General features: G+C 31.4%; 1 protein-coding gene across 1 annotated transcript; it reads left to right on the top strand.

The window, feature by feature from the left end:
- Positions 1-858: 858 nt before the first annotated feature.
- Positions 859-19,288, top strand: LOC113376738. Its single transcript, XM_026616777.1, has 3 exons — positions 859-1,018; positions 5,184-5,245; positions 15,807-19,288. The coding sequence occupies exon 3, from the start codon at positions 15,926-15,928 to the stop codon at positions 19,181-19,183; it is 3,258 nt and encodes a 1,085-aa protein (XP_026472562.1). The 5' UTR covers positions 859-1,018; positions 5,184-5,245; positions 15,807-15,925; the 3' UTR covers positions 19,184-19,288.
- Positions 19,289-20,604: the final 1,316 nt, after the last annotated feature.

Genomic DNA, 20,604 nt, shown 5'->3' with positions numbered 1-20,604 from the left:
AAATAGAAGGACTAAAAGAACTGGCAAGAAGAAGAATCTACATGATTGATGATTTATTTAGAAAAAATACAGGGAACTAAAATCCGAAGTACTACAGGACAAAAGTGAATAGTGGTAATGAAATAGCAAAATGACAGAAAATATCATATAAACAAGGGAGGGAAAGGGAAAGGGAATTATTTATTTGTGGCGCTCTCACTTCATGGACTTGCCTTCTGGCAGACTACTATTTTTTTTATATATTTGAATAAATGCAAATGTATGCACTATAGAGATATGCAATATATATTATTTTTAATAACAATTAAGAAAAAAAAAGTATAAAAGGCTCTAGTGCAAAACTGATACGTCCACAATATCTTCAAAACTAAATTCAAATTTCATGTGAACGTGTTGGCCTTATTATTTAATGTCATGGGAATTAACATCTAAATTGTCCTTAGTACGAAGTTTTTATTGCGGGACAAATGTTTTAAATACGAATTGATTAAATAATTAATTTTGATTTTTCAATTATCATATGAGATCAGCTGATTGGTATTTATCCGTTTTGGTTTTAAAAATGTGGCGCTAATGTAAATCCTCGCACGTGAAGCGATCATTGACACTGGCATGCACGGCACGGCGAACGAGCGATGTGAACGCACCCTGTGGCAGGTTAGTGAATTCAAGAAACACTGTGCATTATCAAAATGGCCGACAAGCGACAAGAATTTAAGTTAATGTGTTTTCTCGAATATTTTCTATGAAATTGTACACACCTCGATCTAAAATAACAACAAAACTATAGTTTAAAACATGATAGTTAAGTTTATCGTGTTTTGTTGGTGCCAGGATTGTTGCTAATGACTTGTAGTGAAGTGAAATCAAAATGTGCATTCTTCTGTAGTTTGGATATGGCCATTACTATCAGTGCATTTCTCAAGTGTTTGTTCTATGAATCCTCGTGTTATTTGTGAACTATATGTTTCGTACTATATTAGTGTATATTTCTCATGAGGATTAAACTAAAGTTTAGGTAAGTAATATGATTTTCTACTAGGCTTTGTCAGTGTGAACTTCACATCTCTGTGATGTCTTAAAGATCATATGTGTATAGTTATTTCTTGCAATATGAATGGAGATAGATTTGATATCGAATTCTTGTAAACCTACCAACTCGAAATTAATTTAAACACATTGACATTATGCATACTATTTCAAACATGACAGATTATATATAAGTATATATATAAATATTTGTATATATATATATATATATATATATATATATATCCGTGTATGTATATACATTTATTTCATTACGTTACCACTTTAAATAAACAATCAATAATATTTTAAGAATCTTATATTTCCATTACATTTCCATAAGTTTCGATCTATACCTTCATGCCATCATCAATGGATAAAAACCATTGGTGTCTTCCATTACTACCTTAATTATACTGACATAGTTTGCACGAACATTTCTCACTAAATTTATTTCTTCAACATTAAATATGTTTCGTGTATAAATATTATTTATAATGTATGTAATGTGCAAATAGTAAAATGTTTTAAGTATATTCGTATTTTCTAAACAACCGTCGCAGGATCAGTAAATGGATTACAGAATAACAATTTATAATTTCTGAGAAGTTTATTGACACATACAAAAATGGATATATACAAATTAGTAAAAATACATACTTTCAAAGTATAAAAATGTGATACCCCATGATTAATATTAATAAAATATGTTACAGCATACAAGTATATATATGTAGACATTTTAACATTCATATAAATATTGCATTATTATAACATTTATATAGTCATTGCATGATTTTATATATTTCAACATTAAAATTGACTTAACATGTTTCCATCATTTTTCAACATCAAAATTTACTAAACATGATGGATTTGAGTGTGAACGTTTTAATATTTGTATTAACATATATTACATTAAATAGTCAAAAATGTCAATAATGGCTCTATTGAATTTTAAGAATATTTATATAAGAAAATTATCGAGATGTCTTTAAAATCTTTAATCAAAGCAACAAATTTTGATGTCATAAAACAGTCCTCTATAATTTACACATTAAACTTCAAATTAGACATTTATCAAGCCGTTCTTGACATTTTTAATTAAAGCAACAAATTTATAAGAATAAGCAAGAAAAGCAACAAATTTTGATGTCATAAAAAAATTCTCTATAATTTTTTTAATATCGTTTTTGACATTTTCAATCAAAGCAACGAATTTTGATGTCATAAAAACAAGTCAGAAAAGCAACAATTTTGATGTCATAAAAATTCCTTTCTAATTTACACATTGAACATTAAATTTACATATTTTATCAAGGCGTTTTTCACATTTTCAATTAAAGCAACAAATTTTGATATCATAAAAAATTTCTCTATAATTTTCATATTCAACTTCAAACTACACTTTTTTTTTCATATCGTTTTTGACATTTTCAATCAAAGCAACAAATTTTGATGTCATAAAATCAACAAGAAAAGCAACAAATTTTGATGTCTTAAAAACAAGCCAGAAAAGCAACAATTTTGATGTCATAAAAATTCCTCTCTAATTCACACATTGAACATTAAATTTACATATTTTTTTATCGAGACGTTTTTGACATTTTCAACAACAAATTTTTTAAATTTTTAAATTTTTTAATTTTTTTAATTTTTTCATATCGTTTTTGACGTTTTCAATCAAAGCAACAAATTTTGATGTCATAAAAAATTTCTCTGTAATTTACACATTGAACTTCAAATTACACTTTTTTATCAAGACGTTTTTGACAGTTTTAATTAAGTCATACATACATTTAATGTCATACAAACCAGAAAGAAAAGCAACAAATTTTGATGTCATAAAAACGAGCAAGCAATATTTTCATAAAAAATCTCTTTTTTTCAACTTACACATTGAACAATAAATTTACTTTTTTTTTATCAAGACGTTTTTGAAATCTTCAAAGCAACAAATTTTGATGTCATGACAAGCAAGAAAAGCAACAAATTTTGATGTTATAAAAAATCCTCCCTAATTTACACATTGAACTTCAAATTACACTTTTTTTATCAAGACGTTTTTAACATTTTTAATTGAACCAACAAATTTTAATGTAATAGAAACAAGCAAGAAAAGCAACAAATTTTGATGTTGATGTCAAAAAATTCTTCTTTAATTTACATTACATTGTTACACATTTTTTTATCATGACGTTTTTGACATTTTCAATCAAAGTAACAAATTTTGGTGTCAAAAACAAGCAAGAACAGCAACAAATTTTGATATCATAAAAATTTCTCTAATTTACACATTAAACTTTAAATTACACATTTTTTACCAACGTTTTTGAAATCTTCAATCAAAGCAACAAATTTTGATGTCATAAAAACAAGCAAGAAAAGCAACAAATTTTGATGTCATAAAAACAAGCAAGAAAAGTAACAGCTTTTGATGTCATAAAAACAAGCCAGAAAAGCAACAAATATTGATGTCATAAAAACAAGCAAGAAAAGCAACAACGTTTGATGTCATAAAAACAAGCGAGAAAAACAACAAATATTGATGTCATAAAAACAAGCAAGAAAAGCAACAACTTTTGATGTCATAAGAACAAGCAAGAAAAGCAACAACTTTTGATGTCATAAAAACAAGCAAGAAAAGCAACAACTTTTGATGTCATAAAAACAAGCAAGAAAAGCAACAAATATTGATGTCATAAAAACAAGCAAGAAAAGCAACAAATATTGATGTCATAAAAACAAGCAAGAAAAGCAATAACTTTTGGTGTCATAAAAAAAGCAGGAAAAGCGACTGTTGATGTCATAAAAACAAGCCAGAGAAGCAACAACTTTTGATGTCATAAAAACAAGCCAGAAAAGCAACAAATTTTGTTGTCAGACGTTTTTGACATTTTCAATCAAAGCAACAATTTTTTATGTTATAAAAACAAGCAAGCATACCAACAAATTTTGATGTCATTAAAAATTCATCTTTATTTTGCACGTTGAACAATTTTACCTTTTTGTATCAAGACGTTTTTGAAATCTTTAGTCAAGACAACAAATTTTGATGTCATAAAAAGAAGCAAATAAAGTAACATGGTAGTTTTAAAGATAGCTTCTACAAGAAGTAACAGTTATAATTAATTAATTAACTTGATCAAAATGTTGTTGATGAGAATGTTTTCTTGAAGATGTGCTTGTTACTTTGAAGAAATTTGTGAAATTGTTAAATGAAAATTTTCGGCATGATCTTCTTACATGTTTGATTTTGAGATCCTGATGATTTGAAAATTTTGCACAAATGTACAAGGTGTCCCAGAACTTGACGTCAAGCCCTGTTTCGGCTTAACTACCCAAAAAAAAAAAAAATAAAGAAAAATCATCTCATGTTGTTTTATCAGCTTTTAAGTTTTTTTTAACCTAGAGCTTTGGTGAAATTATGACCATTTTTCGGTTATCGTGGTTAATTTTTATCCAAAAATCCTTAAAGATCGATCACGTGATTAATGCACGGCCCTTTTATGAGAATGTTATTTTATATTGTCCATTCATTAGATTAAATCAAATATTAATAATAATAAAATAATAATGATTAAAGGTGAACCTATTAAAATGATTTAAGTAATATTATGTGCTTTATAAATATTTTCATTTACTTAAAAATAAACCATTTTTTTCTACGATTTTACCTTTATATTATTTAACATATCTGCCTTTACTTGCTATTCATTGTAAGAGTAATTGATTGAATTCGTTGACAATTTCTAATTCATTATTTAATTTATTGTATGATTTTAGAAATTTATTACTTAGACTTTGGGATCTTCTTTGGCATTTTTTTACAAATAAATTATTATTTTTTGGACGTTAGTTTCAAGTCTGGACTTCCTTCGTCATCATAATATACATCTACAGTTGAACATAGTTAAGACGTTCATGCTTAAACGACTTCGGTCCTTGCACCTTAAAACATATTGTTTCTATCCCGCATAACACGCTTTCTCGCATAAAAAACTGTTTTGGTCCGGCTTCTGATAAATCTTGATCTTATCAGCTAATTATCGCTATATCAATCCTTTTTTTTACCTAATATCAGTTTTGTTTAGTAGTTCCTAGTGTAAAATTTGCGAAGAATTGAATTTTATAAATTGATTAATTTGTTGCAGGTGACGACAGCACGATGGATCAGCAAAATGATGCAGAAAAAGTCATGTCTAATGAATTATAGGTATGATATTTAGATTAAATTTGATTTTTGATTATCAGATTGAAGCAGTGTGAATTGTTTATTTAACTTCCCGTAGGGTAAGTTATAGTAATCGCAAAAAAATCGAAAATGAAAATTTTTATATATCTTTACGTTTCAGAGGTTTCTGAACATTTTGGCATACCTTAGAAAAAATGGATGTATGTGTGTGTGGGTGTGTGTGTGTGTGTGTATGTATGTATGTGTGTGTATGTATGTGCGGATACAAATTTTCGTCGACGATTTCGGGAACACGGGTCAACCGATTTGAATAATTCAAAAAACATTCGATTCGTATTGATAAGGAGACGTGCTGATTAGTTTTTGGCGAAGGCAGGTCTAGCCGTTCCGAAGATACGGGGCAAAAAGTGCCGAAAACGGTAACTCAGTTTTTAAGAGAACGGAGCGTCCGATTTGAATAATTCAAAAAACATTTCACTTGTATTGACAAGGTTAAGAATCGATAAAATTTTCATGAAGGTAGCTCTAGCGGTTTCGGAGATATGGAGGAAAAAGTGAAAAAATAAGCCATTTGGCGGTCAAAAATGATCATTAGACATATGCTCATCAAATTATCAGATATTTTATAGAGATTTTAACAATAAGTATACATTTTGTTAACATTCCTATGGGTTCCGTACCAATGCTTATGCGTTAGACAGCGACGCGGCGCTTACGCGCTTTATATTTTGCCCCTATGCAGTTAAAGCAGTACGATTGCTTTGAAAAGAAAGTTCAGATCTTCCACAATATGTCAAAATAAAAAAAATTTTTTTTTCAAAAAAAAAAAACAAAAAAAAAATTAAAAAAAAATTTTTTTTTAAAAAATTTCTTTTTCAAGAAAAAGTAATTTTTTGTCCAATTTATAGTTTCTTAAAAATCGTATTTTTTCGAAGTAATTTTTTTTAAAAAATGTCAATCGTTTTTAAAAAAATAATAATTTTTGGTACGGGAAGTTCCAGCAATTTGCCTTAAGGCACGATGCCTTAATTGCCTTAAGACAGAATTCCACTTACAGCTAGTTTCGTTTGTATTTTAAGACTATTTATGAGATCAGAGCGAAAAGATTCAAATCTCACCATTTATTTATTTTAGTTCATATTCTTTTGCTTTATTTCTCACCATAATATTTTTCGAAACTGATACATTCATCAGCTTGGAGCTCGTGAGTTTGTTTTTTTGGAATTGGTTCACCTAAATCATAGGTTTCTAAACGTTTTTGTGTCGTGGACCCCATTGGGTTTTGCCATGAACCTTCTGTTTACCTGATCTAATTTTTTATATAAATTTATAACTGTACTAAAGTTTATTATTAAATATTTAAAGCAAAAAAACATGTTAATTATATACATTCATTAATTGAATTTAAAACTAGTGGTGCATGGCATTGTGCATTAGGGCAAATTGCTGGAACTTCTTGTACCGTAATGAAATATTCGAGGAAAATTAAATGTTTTCAAATAGATTATTATAAATACTGTAACTTATATATCTTTACAGAAAGCTAAATAAACAAAACTCAATCCATCAAATTTAAAATGAAGGACATTGTCTAATATTTATAAGAATTATATAAACTGAATAGCAAAATTAAAATTATTCATTTGAAGTATATTAGTGAGCTTTAGAACTTTAACCAGAATTAAAATTAAAATCCGAATTATTTTCGATATTCAAAGAAAATATTTTTTGGAAATGAGAAAAAAATCTTTCTCCAAAAGCAATAATTTCGTCAACACAAGCAGAAAGTTTTTTGAATCATTCAAGTTGGATGATTCTTTGTTTTCTCGAAAACTGCCATTTTTGCACATTTTGCTCGGTATCTTTGAAACGGCTGAACCTGCCTTTGTCAAAAACTAATTAGCACATCTTCTGTCAATGAGAATCGAATGTTTTTTAAACCATTGAAATCGGTTGATGTATCCATACATACATTCACACACATCCGTTTTTATTTAATATTGCCCAGCCTTTCAATAGTCAGCAAATGGGTTCTTTACAAGCTCAACCATATTGCGATCACGAATCGAATATTTTCTACTTATAAAAAAAACAATATTTTTATTTCTATTTATAAATATTGTACATGACTTTTTGTTGTACATAGTATAATATAAGTAAATAGATATTATGGTGGTGTAATATAATCCACTACCGTTGATGAATTTACGTTTCGACATCTCATAATTTTTTTTCGTTGAGGTGTGGTGAACCCCCTGAAGGTTGTTATGGATTCCTGGCGGTCCATATTGACACTTTGAGAACCACTGGCTTAGATGGTCCAACTGTTGAATCCATTTCTTCTTATTTGTTTTGGTGTAAAGCTCAAAATCAAATACAAGTATAGGATCGTCTTGTTTAGTGTTCAGTTTGTTCTCAAACTTCAACTAATGTGGAGATCAGGCTGAAAGTGTACATGTAAGCTAGTTAGGAATAGTCTGCTGTGCTCCAAAAGTAGATAGACGTAGTGGCACCGTTTGTGAGGCCAGGATCTTTTAACCCTATCCTCGTATGTTGAGATTGAAGCTTGAATGATAATATAATGGCTCTTCTCCGGCGAAGTTGCATTAATAAATATTACAGAAATTGTAATTATAGCCCGGTCAATTTACTTATTCAAGGTTACAATAATTCATAATAGGCTGTAACTTAGCAAAACTGTTTAATATGCAAATATAAAAGAAATTCCAAAAGTTCTCATCGTTCCGATGCGAGCTAAAAACTAGTGGGGCGCATGGCATCGTGCCTTAAGGCAAATTGCTGGAACTTTCCGTACCAAATTTTTTTTTTTTTTTAAAGATTAACATTTTTGAAAAAAATTTACTCTGAAAAAATTAGATTTTTGAGAAACTATAAATTTTTGACAAAAACTTACTTTTTTTTGAAAAAAAGACTTTTTGAAGAAAAATTTATTTTGAAATATTTTGGAAATTCTGAACTTTTTTTCAAAGCAATCGTACTGCTTTAACATAGAGAAACTATACATAGAGACAAAAAATCGAAGCGCGTAAGCGCCGCGTCGCCGTCGTACGGATAAACATTGGTACGGAACCCATAGGAATGTAAACAAAATTTATAATTATTGTTAAAATCTCTATAAAATATCTGAAACTTTGATGTACATATGTCTAATGATTGTTTTTGACCGCCAAATGGCTTTTTTTTACTTTTTTTAACTAGATCTCCGAAACCGCTAGACCTACCTTCATGAAAATTTGACTAGTTCTTCATCTTGTTAACACAAGTAAAATGTTTTTTGAATTATTCAAATCGGACGATCTCTTAAAAACTGAGTTACCGTTTTTGGCTTTTTTTGCCCCATATTTCCGGAACGGCTAGTTCTGCCTTTGCCAAAAACTAATCAGCACGTCTCCTTATCAATACGAATCGAATGTTTTTTGAATTATTCAAATCGCTTCATCCGTGTTCCCGAAATCGTCGACGAAAATTTGTATCCGAACACACACACATACATCCATTTTTTCTAAGGTATGCCAAAATTTTCAGAAGGATTTGAAACATAAAGATATATAAAAATTTTCAGTTTCGATTTTTTTGAGATTACTATAACTTGCTGTTAAAAATGGCGCAAGGTCAAAGGCCTACTTTTTGCGATTTTCAGCTAAATGGTCAGTTTTATCGCAAAATTATCTACAAAAATGCATCAATACTTTTTTTTCTCAGAGCCACCGTTTTAAAGATATAACCCTTTGAAATAATACATTTAAACGCCGCCTACGAGGTTTTTTTAGGTGGTTTTTCCAGTAGGCCTATTTCACGGGTATGTTGTGATTCTGTTTGTTTCGGAACTATTGCTAAATAACATTTGTAAATTTGGGATGGTAAAACTGAAGACGGTAATTATGAAAAAGCAGCTAAATCTATTCCTGGGAGTCATAATTTTCAAATGTTCCTACTTCCTATTTTTCTTATAATAAATAAATTTATCACATAAAGACATTTTTTTATGTGTTTCTTTTAATACATTCATCTTATAGTTTTATATCAGATATTTAAGATTGCACAAATGATACAAATGACAATTATTGTAATACTGTTACTTGGTACAATACTTCGAGTTTGTTTTCATCTGAAATCGATGCTCATCAAGAATGTGTTTGGCGAATGAGTTGAGATTGCAGTTCTTATTATATATAAGGTCATGGCTATAACTTATTATATATTTTTTTATTACAATCGTATATGATTCTTACTCCCAAAATGTCTAAAAAGTGCCTTTTTCAGATTTTTTTCAAGTAAATTAAGAGTGTTGTCAGGGGCGCCCATTAATCACGTGATCTATTTTTTAGGGATTTCTGGACCCCCCTTTCTCTTTGTGATACGTCGTGGTATTTAAAATTACTCCCCTCCCCCACCAAACATTTCGTGTATTTTTAGTTACGTAAAATTTTTAGAATTTACGAAAAAATCGTATTTTTTTTAGAAAAAAAAAATAGGTAAAATAAATACACGTGATATCTAACTAGACCTCTTCCTCCCCCCACGTGATTTTTTGTCAACCCCCCTCCCCCACCGCATTAATGGGCTCTCCTAAGTGTTTATGCAAGAAGATAAATATTTTATCTAACACTTTTCGCTGGAGAATTTATGTTTCGCCAGAAAATCTTGACTTTGTCTTGAAAATGTTGACCGATGCATTTAGAAATTTTGATTTGTTTGAAATTAGTACTTATGTGTGTTTGTGAATAGAAAAACAACTTGACTCTACGTTTAAAAAAAGATATGAAAAATATGAGTCTGACGCTAAAGATCGGTCGAACCATTTTTTGACCAGAATTCGTTACGTCCTTCCACGTAATTATTAAAGTTGCGGTCATTTAATTCCCGGATTTTTTTCCTTTTTGAAGTATTGCTCATGTTATGATAAATTATTTTGTCCGATGGATAGTACGCCTGTGTATCATTTTTTCTCAGAAATTTCTGAGTTCACTATGTGGCCTTGTCTACCGACCTCTGCTTCCGGTTTCGATACCCACTTCGGACAACTTGATATCAAGCGACGATGAATATCTCAAATGTCATATCAAGTGAAAAAATCCTTTCGAAGCCTTGCTGAATATATAATATTAATTCAGATCACTATTAGAAATATATTTAATATGATCAAAAAGGGAATGTCGGGGATTAGCAGTTCAATAATGCCCTAACCTAGTATTTCTAGAAGAAAACCCTTCTCTTTCTGATGAGATTATATTAGACATAATTCTAATAGTGAATGAATTTATATTAAAGCAATGGCCCGAAAGGCTATTTTTACTTGATACCGTATTTAAGATTTATAATCTGAAATGAAAATTTGATATCACTGCAGTTTGATATTAAGTTAATTCACATTTTTACAATAGTGCCAGCTCTGACTTGTATAAGAAGTTCCAGGTTCGATACTCGCCTCGGACAGCCTGATGTCAAACAATGGTGACTTCGATTTTCACTTGGAAATATATTTTGAGAGAATGGATCGTCCAATTTGAATGATTCAAAAAACATTGCCCTTGTATTGACTGAATGAAGAATTGATTAATGAACTGATAATATTTGGGAGGATAGGTTCAGTGGTTTCGAAAAAAAAACTTTTATTTAGGGATAAAAAATTATCATTAGACATATGTACATGGAATTATTAGATATTTTATGGGGATTTTAATGATAAGTAGTACTTATCTTGGTACTAAACCTATAGGAATAAAAACAAAAATAGTACTTATTAAGTACTATTTTTGTTTTTATTTCTATAGGTTTGGTACCAAGATTTATAAGAGTTTATTTATTATAGTTCAAATAAATGTCGTCGAAATGGATCAACCGACTTCAATGGGAATCTAATTTTCAAAAAAAAAGGTACCCAACTTTTCAACAAAAAACTCAAAGTTCTTTAAAAAAATCGATTTTTTACAAAATTTTCAAAAATTCGGAAGCTTTTAAATTTTTTAAATTACAGTATGGGAAGTTCTAGCAATTTGCCTTAAGTCTCGATGCCATATCCACAACTAGTTATTATTAACATCCCGTAGGGTAAGTTATAGTAATTGCAAAAAAATCGAAAATGAAAATTTTTATATATCCTTACGTTTCAGAGGTTTCTGAACATTTTGGCATATCTTTTCGGAATACGGTTCAACTGATTTGGATGATTAAAAAAAATGATTCCCATTGATAGGGAGACGTGCTTATTAGTTTTTGGCAAAGACAGGTCTAGCCGTTTGGGAGATACGGGGCAAAAAGTGGCAAAAATAGCATTTCAGCTTTTGAGTTAACGGAGCGTTCAATTTGAATAATTCAAAAAACATTTTACTTGTATTGACGAAATGAACAGTTGGTGAAATTTTTGTAAATGCAGGTCCAGCATCTCCGGAGATCCAATAAAAAAAGTGAAAAATAATGCCATTTGGCGGTCAAAACTAAACATTAGACATATGTACATCGTATTATCAGATATTTTATAGAGATTTTAACAATAAGTATAAATTTTGTTTACATTCCTATGGGTTCCGTACCAATGTTTATCCGTTAGACGGCGACGCGGCGCTTACGCGCTTCGATATTTCGTCTCTATGCAGTTAAAGCAGTACGATTGCTTTGAAAAAAATCAGAATTTTCAAAACATTTCAAAATAAATTTTTCTTCAAAAAGTCTTTTTTTTTTAAGAAAAAGTAAGTTTTTGTCAAAAATTTATAGTTTCTAAAAAATCTAATTTTTTCAGAGTAATTTTTTTAAAAAAAATAATTTTTGGTATGGAAAGTTCCAGCAATTTGCCTTAAGGCACGATGCCATGCGCTCCAGTAGTTTGACTTTTACATCAGCTATGCAGTGCGATCGCTTAAAAAATGTTCAAAAATTTAAAAAAAAATCAAAATACAAAAAATATCAAAATATAAAAAAGTCAAATTTTTCAAAAAAGTAAATTTTTTACAAATATTTCAAAATTTCTCAAAAATCTAATTTTTGCAAAGTTTTCTTTAATAATTTAGTTTTCGGTACAGGAAGTTTTAGCAATTTGCCTTAAGGCACGATGCCATGAATTACTAGTTGATTTTGGTCTCATGTCTTAAATAATTGCATTTGTAAGGAGCAATTGTTCGATATTGCTCTTCACTATGGTACCTTCTTACATGGCAAACCCGATGTGTCATTGCACTCCAGTGGCATATTACTGGGTACACTACCAATACAAAATTACACATTACTTACTAAAGCTAAAGCAAAAGCAAAGCGCAATACAAGTCTCGGCTACGATTCCCATCATTGTGCACACCGCATTGCCTTTATATAATAAATGTGTCATATTTAGTGACTATTTTATTATTAATAAGAATATTTTATGGGCCGGTTGGAAGCCGCGGGGGGCGCGCTGCAAAATGAATACTTTGATCGAGGTCTAATTAATTCTTCTTGGTCCATACATGCACGAAGAATAAACATTCGAAATTGGTAATTATTAAAAGAACTTTTATACTTGTTCAAAAAAATATGGTCGTTTTTGTTTTTTTTATTTTTTATTTTTTAGGAATCAATAATAGTCTCAATATATTTCTATAAATTAATACTCAATATGTTACTAGTTGGTGAAATCGCCAGACGCGTGTTCATCATTTGCTTCCTGAGAAGAATGTAAAAAGAACAAATGATTTTTTGTGTTTTCATAAAGAGAACTTTGATGACAACTAAAGAATTTAACAGGCAAAATTTTATTTACTTTTTAAATTTTAATTAGCTTTCTCAATGTTTTGGTTACAAAATACTTAATATTTGCATGTGATATCGACTTTATCTTCTATATATTTTTAACTCATAACTCCACGTAGGGTAAGTTTTAGTAATTGCAAACAAAAAGAAAATTAAAGTTTTTGCATATCTTTGTTACATTTCAAAGGTGTCTGAACATTTTTACAAAGAGAAAATGGATCTATGTGTGCGTGCATGTGTGTTTGGATACAAATTTTCATCTACGACTTCGGGAACACGGTTCAACCGATTTGAATGATTCAAAAAACATTCGATTCCTATTGATAAGGAGATGTACTGATTTGTTTTTGGGGGCAAAAAGTGTCAAAAATGGTAAATTAGTTTTTGAGAGAAAGGAGCGTCTGATTTTAATAATTTAAAAAACATTTTACTCGTATTGATAAAACAAAGAACTGGTTAAATTTTGTTTACATTTCTGTAGGTCCAATGTTTATCCGTGAGACTGCGACGCGGCGTTTGCGCGCTTCGATATTTCTTTTTTAAAACAACCATGCAGCACTTTACCAAATTTCAAAATAAAATCAAAATAAAATATAAATATTTTTTAAAAAAGTCTTTTTTTTTTTAAAAAAATTGTCGAATATCTCATTTTTTTAGGTTTTGAAATTGATTTATTTATTTTAAATTAGTTTTGAAATAGTTGATAATTTTTGAACTTCATTGCTAATTTCGAAAATTTTGAAAAATTATACAAATGAATTATTTACTTGAAAAGTTAGCTACGCAACACCGAAAATTGTATACAATGTCAATTGTCATAAAAGATCAAGAGTTTTAGTATTATAGTAAAAATGGTTTATCGACAATTTTATAAGCAAATTATGAAATCTTTTGCCTGTTGGTACTGAAAATAAGTTAGATAAAAATTCAAACTTTCTGAACAAAATAAAATAGATTCACATGAAACATTAAAATCATTTATTTGGAGCTTAAATTTTCGGTCTGTCCAAAAGGCAGGTCTAAGTTGTCTTACTCTTCTTTTTGTACCACTATCGTGCGAAGCGGTGTTTGTCTTCTGTTATCACTCGTACTACTTTTTATTTATTACCATATCTGTATATTTTATTCATCCATTTCTGCATCATTACATTTAAGGGTTTTTTTTTTTTATTTTTTCTTCGTTCGATTTTGAGATTTTTTGATATTATGAAAGCTAAAAACCTTAGAATGATTTTAACAAAAAAATCATCTCAATATCTATTTTTTTGACGAAGTTATAGATATTATATATATCTCTATACGTATGATCTTCTGAAAGCGTTTTTTTATTGTTCCGCGAGCTATTGAATGCCAGCTGCCTCTTTTTCATTATAATACCTCATGCACATGACCTTTTCAATGTGTCAGCATCTTTGAACACGATGGTGTATTTCGTACATTAAATTAAATGGTGTATTTAGTACATTATATTAAAAACTTTAAATACGTTTTTCTCAAATTGACTTTTTACAATGCGGTGCCACAAATTAAAAAAAAAAACTACAAGTCGGATCGACTTGCATTATTTTTTAATTTGTTCACCACTGCAATACCTAGTCCCCTACCAAACAACTTCATAACATTACGCAAAAAAATTTTGCAAAGCTTCTCGTCCCAAAAAAGGCCCTTTATAACACTTTTAAATAGCTGCCATATTTTCCTTTTTGCTTTTTTTCTTTCATTTTGGTAGGGGGACTGGATTCAAACTTCTTCTTCAACGTAGTTTCGTTTTTTTTTGTTTCAGGCGATGCGCAACGGATTTTTATCTGTGGCACCGCAAACGAGATCGATTTTGCAATGCCCACTTTGGCGCCCCCTGGTTAAAAAATGACGGCGAAAAAATAAACAAAAAATTTTCTTAATATTCTATGATTTTGTAATATTTGTTTAAAAAAAAACGCATGTCTTTATGATAAATACATTTCGAGAAAAACAAAAACAAATACCTTGCATGTTTTGTAACAAAAAAAAGAACAACCCCCTTAAAAACTCTTCCAGGTAGTCAAGACATTATCCGCCTTTCTTATAGTCCATGTCTCTCATCCGCACAGATTTATGCTTCGTGTGTAGTATTTATTTAAGTATGGATTTCTTGATTTCGAAATTCAATAGTTGATTGTTTTAATCGTAAGCTTTTAATATCAACTTCGTTAGCTGATAATAGTGTGACGTCATTTGGTGAAAGGTTATGCGAGTTGATATGACCTGATGATGTGCGCCGCTTTAAGGTCGTTCGGCAGAATAGCATTGAGCCGTCGTGGACCGACGAACGAAGACCGACCATTCACTCTTTGTAAATGATGTAAATGATAAACTCTGCGTTATTTTGTCAATACCTGTTGCCTCGCTAGATTTTTAAACCGAATCATTTTAATGGAACCATTAATCTTGCAGCATACCTGACATTATCATTTTTTCAACTAGTCGACATATGAATAATAAATGAATGCAAGTATTGCATTTGGAATTTGAGTTTCTTCATAAGGAGTCGTCATAAATAAAAGTTATCCACGGATTTTTTTTTTAATTATATTATTATTTTGTTCTTGGGAAACTTTAATTTAAGCATTAGTATGTTTGATATATGCTATCATTTCTATACCAGTAATGTTGAATTCTTGTAAACAATGATAAATAATTTCTTAAATATGGCTCCGCTTGAAGGTACACGCCCTTTGATTTTGAAAATATAGAACATAGTTTGAATGCTTTTTATATTATACAATATGCTATATGCTATATTGTACAAGCATTTTAAAAAGATATGGAATGTGATTACTAAGTCAATTTTATTTTGCAGATAATTGATGAAAGCAAAATGCGGAGGCGGGTCCTTCTTCATTAAGTGGCTTCTTCAGCGATCGATGTGCTGAAGTTGAGATCACATGTTGAAAAAATAAGGAATATAAAAGTTTAAATATGGACTTTGACATTCTGAGATGCTGCTGCATCACATTTGTGCTGTCCGCCTGGGTCACCCCTGCCAGTTTTTCCTCGTTTGAGACGAATGCCGGGTCCAGCATTTACGTGGACAAAATTGGTCTCGAACAAAGCATCGCTGCAGTGCTGCATAAAGTGGCTTATGGTTCCACTACGACCAAGCGAAGCATACCAGATGGCATGTCAGCTACTGGTTCCGGCGTTACGACTGTTACGACACCTCTGCTTACCACGTTTCGTTATCGTGAGCGAGATCATGACCTGGAACGACCTCATGAACCACCGAATGGCCCAGCTGGTTTCGAATTGGATCTTGAAAAGGATCATGCGCTACCTACGTCCGCACCAAATGCTGATATATTAAAAAGTCACGGTAGCTCTTCGTATCCAAATCCTAATCGTCATCATAATGGTGATAGAGGTACGGGCCATCAAAAACACAATCCTCTAGGAAACATGGACGGCCCTTCTCGAAAATTGGCTGTGCCACCAACACAGTGGATGTATTCACGCGATGTTCCGTCCTATGCTCCACCATCTCGATCGTATAATACGCCTCCATTGCCGCCGGATTATTTTCAGTTTGCTGACAAACCCACATTGCGTAATTCAAATTCGGAAGGCATTCTCGGTAGCAATGGGGGCGTTTCTACTAGTTACGCTAGTCGTCGTCCGTTGCCGCCACCGAGTCTTATGCCTAATCATGAAAGAATTCCTGTCAGGCCTCCAAACTTAGCATCAGGAGTGCTGGCACCCGATGCTATGCCGCCACAAGAGCCATCGACGGAAGGCAGAAAAAAGACTCTAAATACGCCCTACAACCGCGCGACACAAATAGACACATCGCACAATCAACTTCCGGTAAATGGTCCTGATGTAGGTCGAGTGGATCCAAATGGTAATTTGACCGATTTCATGCCGAATGGAAGTTTCTTACATTACCCTAGTATTTCGCGCATTCTGTCTGGATCAAATGGCCGCAAGGAAGAAATACCAGCTGTTTTACTCAGAACAGTAACTGCTGGACCGAGCATCATATTACCTCCACTATCATCTCCCGCACCACCAGAAGATAAAATTCACGAATCATGGAATATACCAAAAGAATCTGAAAGAAAATTAGTAGAAGCGGAATTATTACCATCTGACGTTGATGATTCTAAATCGCAGCTTGATGACGCAAATAATATCAAAAACCAAGATACAACAGATCAAGTTTTTCCTATGGAATATTCTACTGAAATAATACAACTTGCAAATGTGAACAATGATCGAAATTTATATTCCTCTACATCACGACCGTCAGAAAGAGGACCCTATAGTCCACCCTACACAACCTGGACAGTAGCTTGGAACTTGCATATATATCTTGTTGCAATTTTGTTCACAATACTCGCAGTTTACTCTATATTCAAAATAATATGCTATGACAAATTGACACATCTGTTTAGTCAATCATATTTTGTATGTTTGCATTTGACATTGATATTAATTTGTTTGGCAAGAATATTTTATTTGTGTTATGATCCATACAATATCCACTCAAGTTTTCATATATTTATATCAGAAATATTACTAAATTTACCAGCAGCATTCTTAACAGTATCATTTGCAATACTGATATTGTTTCTTCTTAGACGTACTATTAACTTGAAGAACAATCGGTATTCTGCTTTGGTTCGACCGCTAACTGTTATTATTGGAAGTAGTGTACATGTTGGTCTATGCATTACATTACATTATGTTGAAAGTCATAGTCACGGACATGGAAATAACCAGGAACCTCGGATTCTTGGTTTAATATGCCAGATTATATACATATTTGTATGCTTGAGTTTGGGGTTGTTGTATCTTTACATTTATCGTATACTTAAACGTATTTTGCGAAATAAATCTCAAAATTATATACATGGCTATCAAAATCTATCATATGCAATTCATATTAGTATTGCTACGGCTTTGCTGTTTATATTACTAGCAGCTTTACAAGTATATGGTGTTGTGGATATGACTACATCTCCACGATTAGCGTTATCTGAATTTGATTGGTTGCAATGGGGTTATCAGTTTTCTTTGAGACTGATAGAAGTGGCTGTTATTACACTTATGTCTTGGGTTGCCGGACTAAGAACTGGCTCATCAAAGTCATTACAAAGAGAGAAAGGAATGGAACCACATAATGTTTCCGGTTTTGCTCTATTTCCGTGTACTTCTAGCTCTAGCCAAGAACATTTTGAAACTGACTACCCAGCCATATGCAATGCCAATACTAATCTACATACATATACTTTACGAACCGGTAAGCCGATATATGATGACAGCTTTGCTTTAAATTCATTAGGGACTGAAGTGCCAACTGCTCCTCAATCAAGACCGATTGATTACCAAATGAGTGTTGGCCCTGATACAGGCCGTTCAATAGAAACTGATAGTGCTTGTTCTTCAGCGCACAATGGTAATCTATTAGTGCAAAATGAATTTACATCAGTGCCTAAAGATTATTTGAACAACAGCAGTGCTGTACCAGATCATTATGAGAATCCAGACTTTGAATTTCGCGGTACACCGCGAAATACAACGCCCATTCCAAGCAATTGTTACTCTGAACCAGTAGATATGAAGGAACACGGCCATTACAACCACTCAGTCCAGAATCTGGATTTCAAAAATTTTGAAAGACCGCATTTCGATAAACCTGCCTCGCGTACTGAATTTCGAGCTTCGAAGAATATGAAAAACGTGAAGAATGGTTGTGGCGTTCAGCATTCTGAACGTGATTATGAGCAATCAGCGCACAATGTATACGGTTCTGGACGTCACAGTTCGTTTGATCGAAGGGGGGTACGAAAAAGCGGCACAATGAGCAATATCGGTGGTGTGCACACCAGCGGCATTCGGTCCAGCGGCGGTAGCAGATCATCGGGGGTGCAGACACTGAGCTCTTCTAGAGCGGAACGTGAACGATCCTCCACGCGATCGAAAAAACATCACGCTGTTCCTGATCATCACATGTACGATGAGGAATATAAAATAGATCCCGGTTACCCCGAACGGCCGCAGTTCGACCGTAGACAACATTCCCGCATGTCTGATCAGAAGGCAGAGCAAGATGCCGAAATCAACGAAAGCATGCTCGTGGCCGAGCACGGCTTCGTCAGATTCCGCGCTTTAGACGCGGTCCCTCCCATTTCGGTCCAGAGGGCCAGCAAAGGCAAAGAGAAACGCTATAATACGTAGTGCCGACGTTTCGAAAGCCTTATTATCCTTACATAATTGGATTGCCAGTGCGACTTAATTTGTACATAAAGTTAGGTATTAACAATTATCCTTATATAGTATTTTATGCGCAGCTACATACTTGTATCCAAATTCATGCACTAGTTGTCAATATTAAAATTGTGATCAATATATCAATAGAGTCGTATATTGGAGCAACAATCATAATTTACATTACATTGATTCACATATGCTCATAAACAACTCATTTCACATGTGATGCACCTGATATTTTTTATATTTATTTGTACACCATCTGCAAAAAAGCATTTTAAAACTTACATACAAGACTCTACATGTTCGTGTTACTAAAACATTGTTAATTATTTCAAACATAACACATTATATATTCTAGTGTATATTGTTATAAACAATATGATAAAATGTTTTTAGACATCGAACCAATAATAATACAAATTGGTGAAGAAGAATGACTTCATTAAAATTCCAAACGTTTCGAGTCTGGACTTGACTCATCCTTGGTGCTTACAAATATTTCAAACAGAAATACTTAAAAGATGAAACTTAGTTATAAAACTGAAAAAATTATATAAATCTGGAGTTTTGATAGTCATTTTTCTTCACATTTTTTTCATTATTGTATGGATGCCTGAAAGCGTTTTAATATATATCTTCCACCATCTGAAAAGCCATATTCATATATATATATATACATACATATATATATATATATATATATATATATATATATATAATATGTATAATATGTACGCTAGAATATTTACATAAAATCTTAGAGGTATGGTATTTTCTCATGCGTAATTAAAATTGCTATAAATAGTGTTAATAGTGTACAGTTCAAATAACTTTGCCACATTTAAGTAACTAATCTATGGAACATGCATTTTAATCTTTCATTACTAGTACAATACATGTCTAAATATTAGCCTAATTAGTTTCATTTAGTAATATCTTTTTTGTGCTATTGTAAAGTACTAATGCTTTTAATGGTGGACTTTGTAATTCTCATTTGTACATATATATTTATAAGAAATGATTACACATATATAAATATTTTAGCATTCTAATGGTATTGTACATAAAATAATGCACATTTAGAAGATAAGATTTACTTTTTATGAGATCTTTGCCTTTGCTCATTCGGTTTTCAGTCTAGACTAACTATTCTTAAAATTAAGATACTAATCATGATAGGTGTTCTGAATACTGAATTCACAATTCCGAATAAAAATTTTTCCAAAAATTTTTACTTATCCATTTTTTAAATTAGTTGTAATATTCGACTGAAGTCATTAATAGATTCAGCTTTATTTTCTCCGGCAGGGATGAATTCAATTTTCATATATATCCCTCATGACAAATACAAATAATACATGCATTTATAGCAACACATGACAAAT

This window comes from Ctenocephalides felis, unplaced genomic scaffold (genome assembly GCF_003426905.1).
Source record: "Ctenocephalides felis isolate EL2017-DRISC unplaced genomic scaffold, ASM342690v1 CF-g0.4_SCAFFOLD_01886, whole genome shotgun sequence".
In the NCBI taxonomy this organism is placed as follows: Eukaryota; Metazoa; Arthropoda; class Insecta; order Siphonaptera; family Pulicidae; genus Ctenocephalides; species Ctenocephalides felis.
Note: the sequence above shows the minus strand (reverse complement) of the source record. Positions and strands in the feature narration are given on the sequence as shown.

Excerpts from the sequence above, each read along its gene's own strand:
- LOC113376738 (XM_026616777.1), top strand. The coding sequence starts at position 15,926 with ATGGACTTTGACATTCTGAGATGCTGCTGCATCACATTTGTGCTGTCC.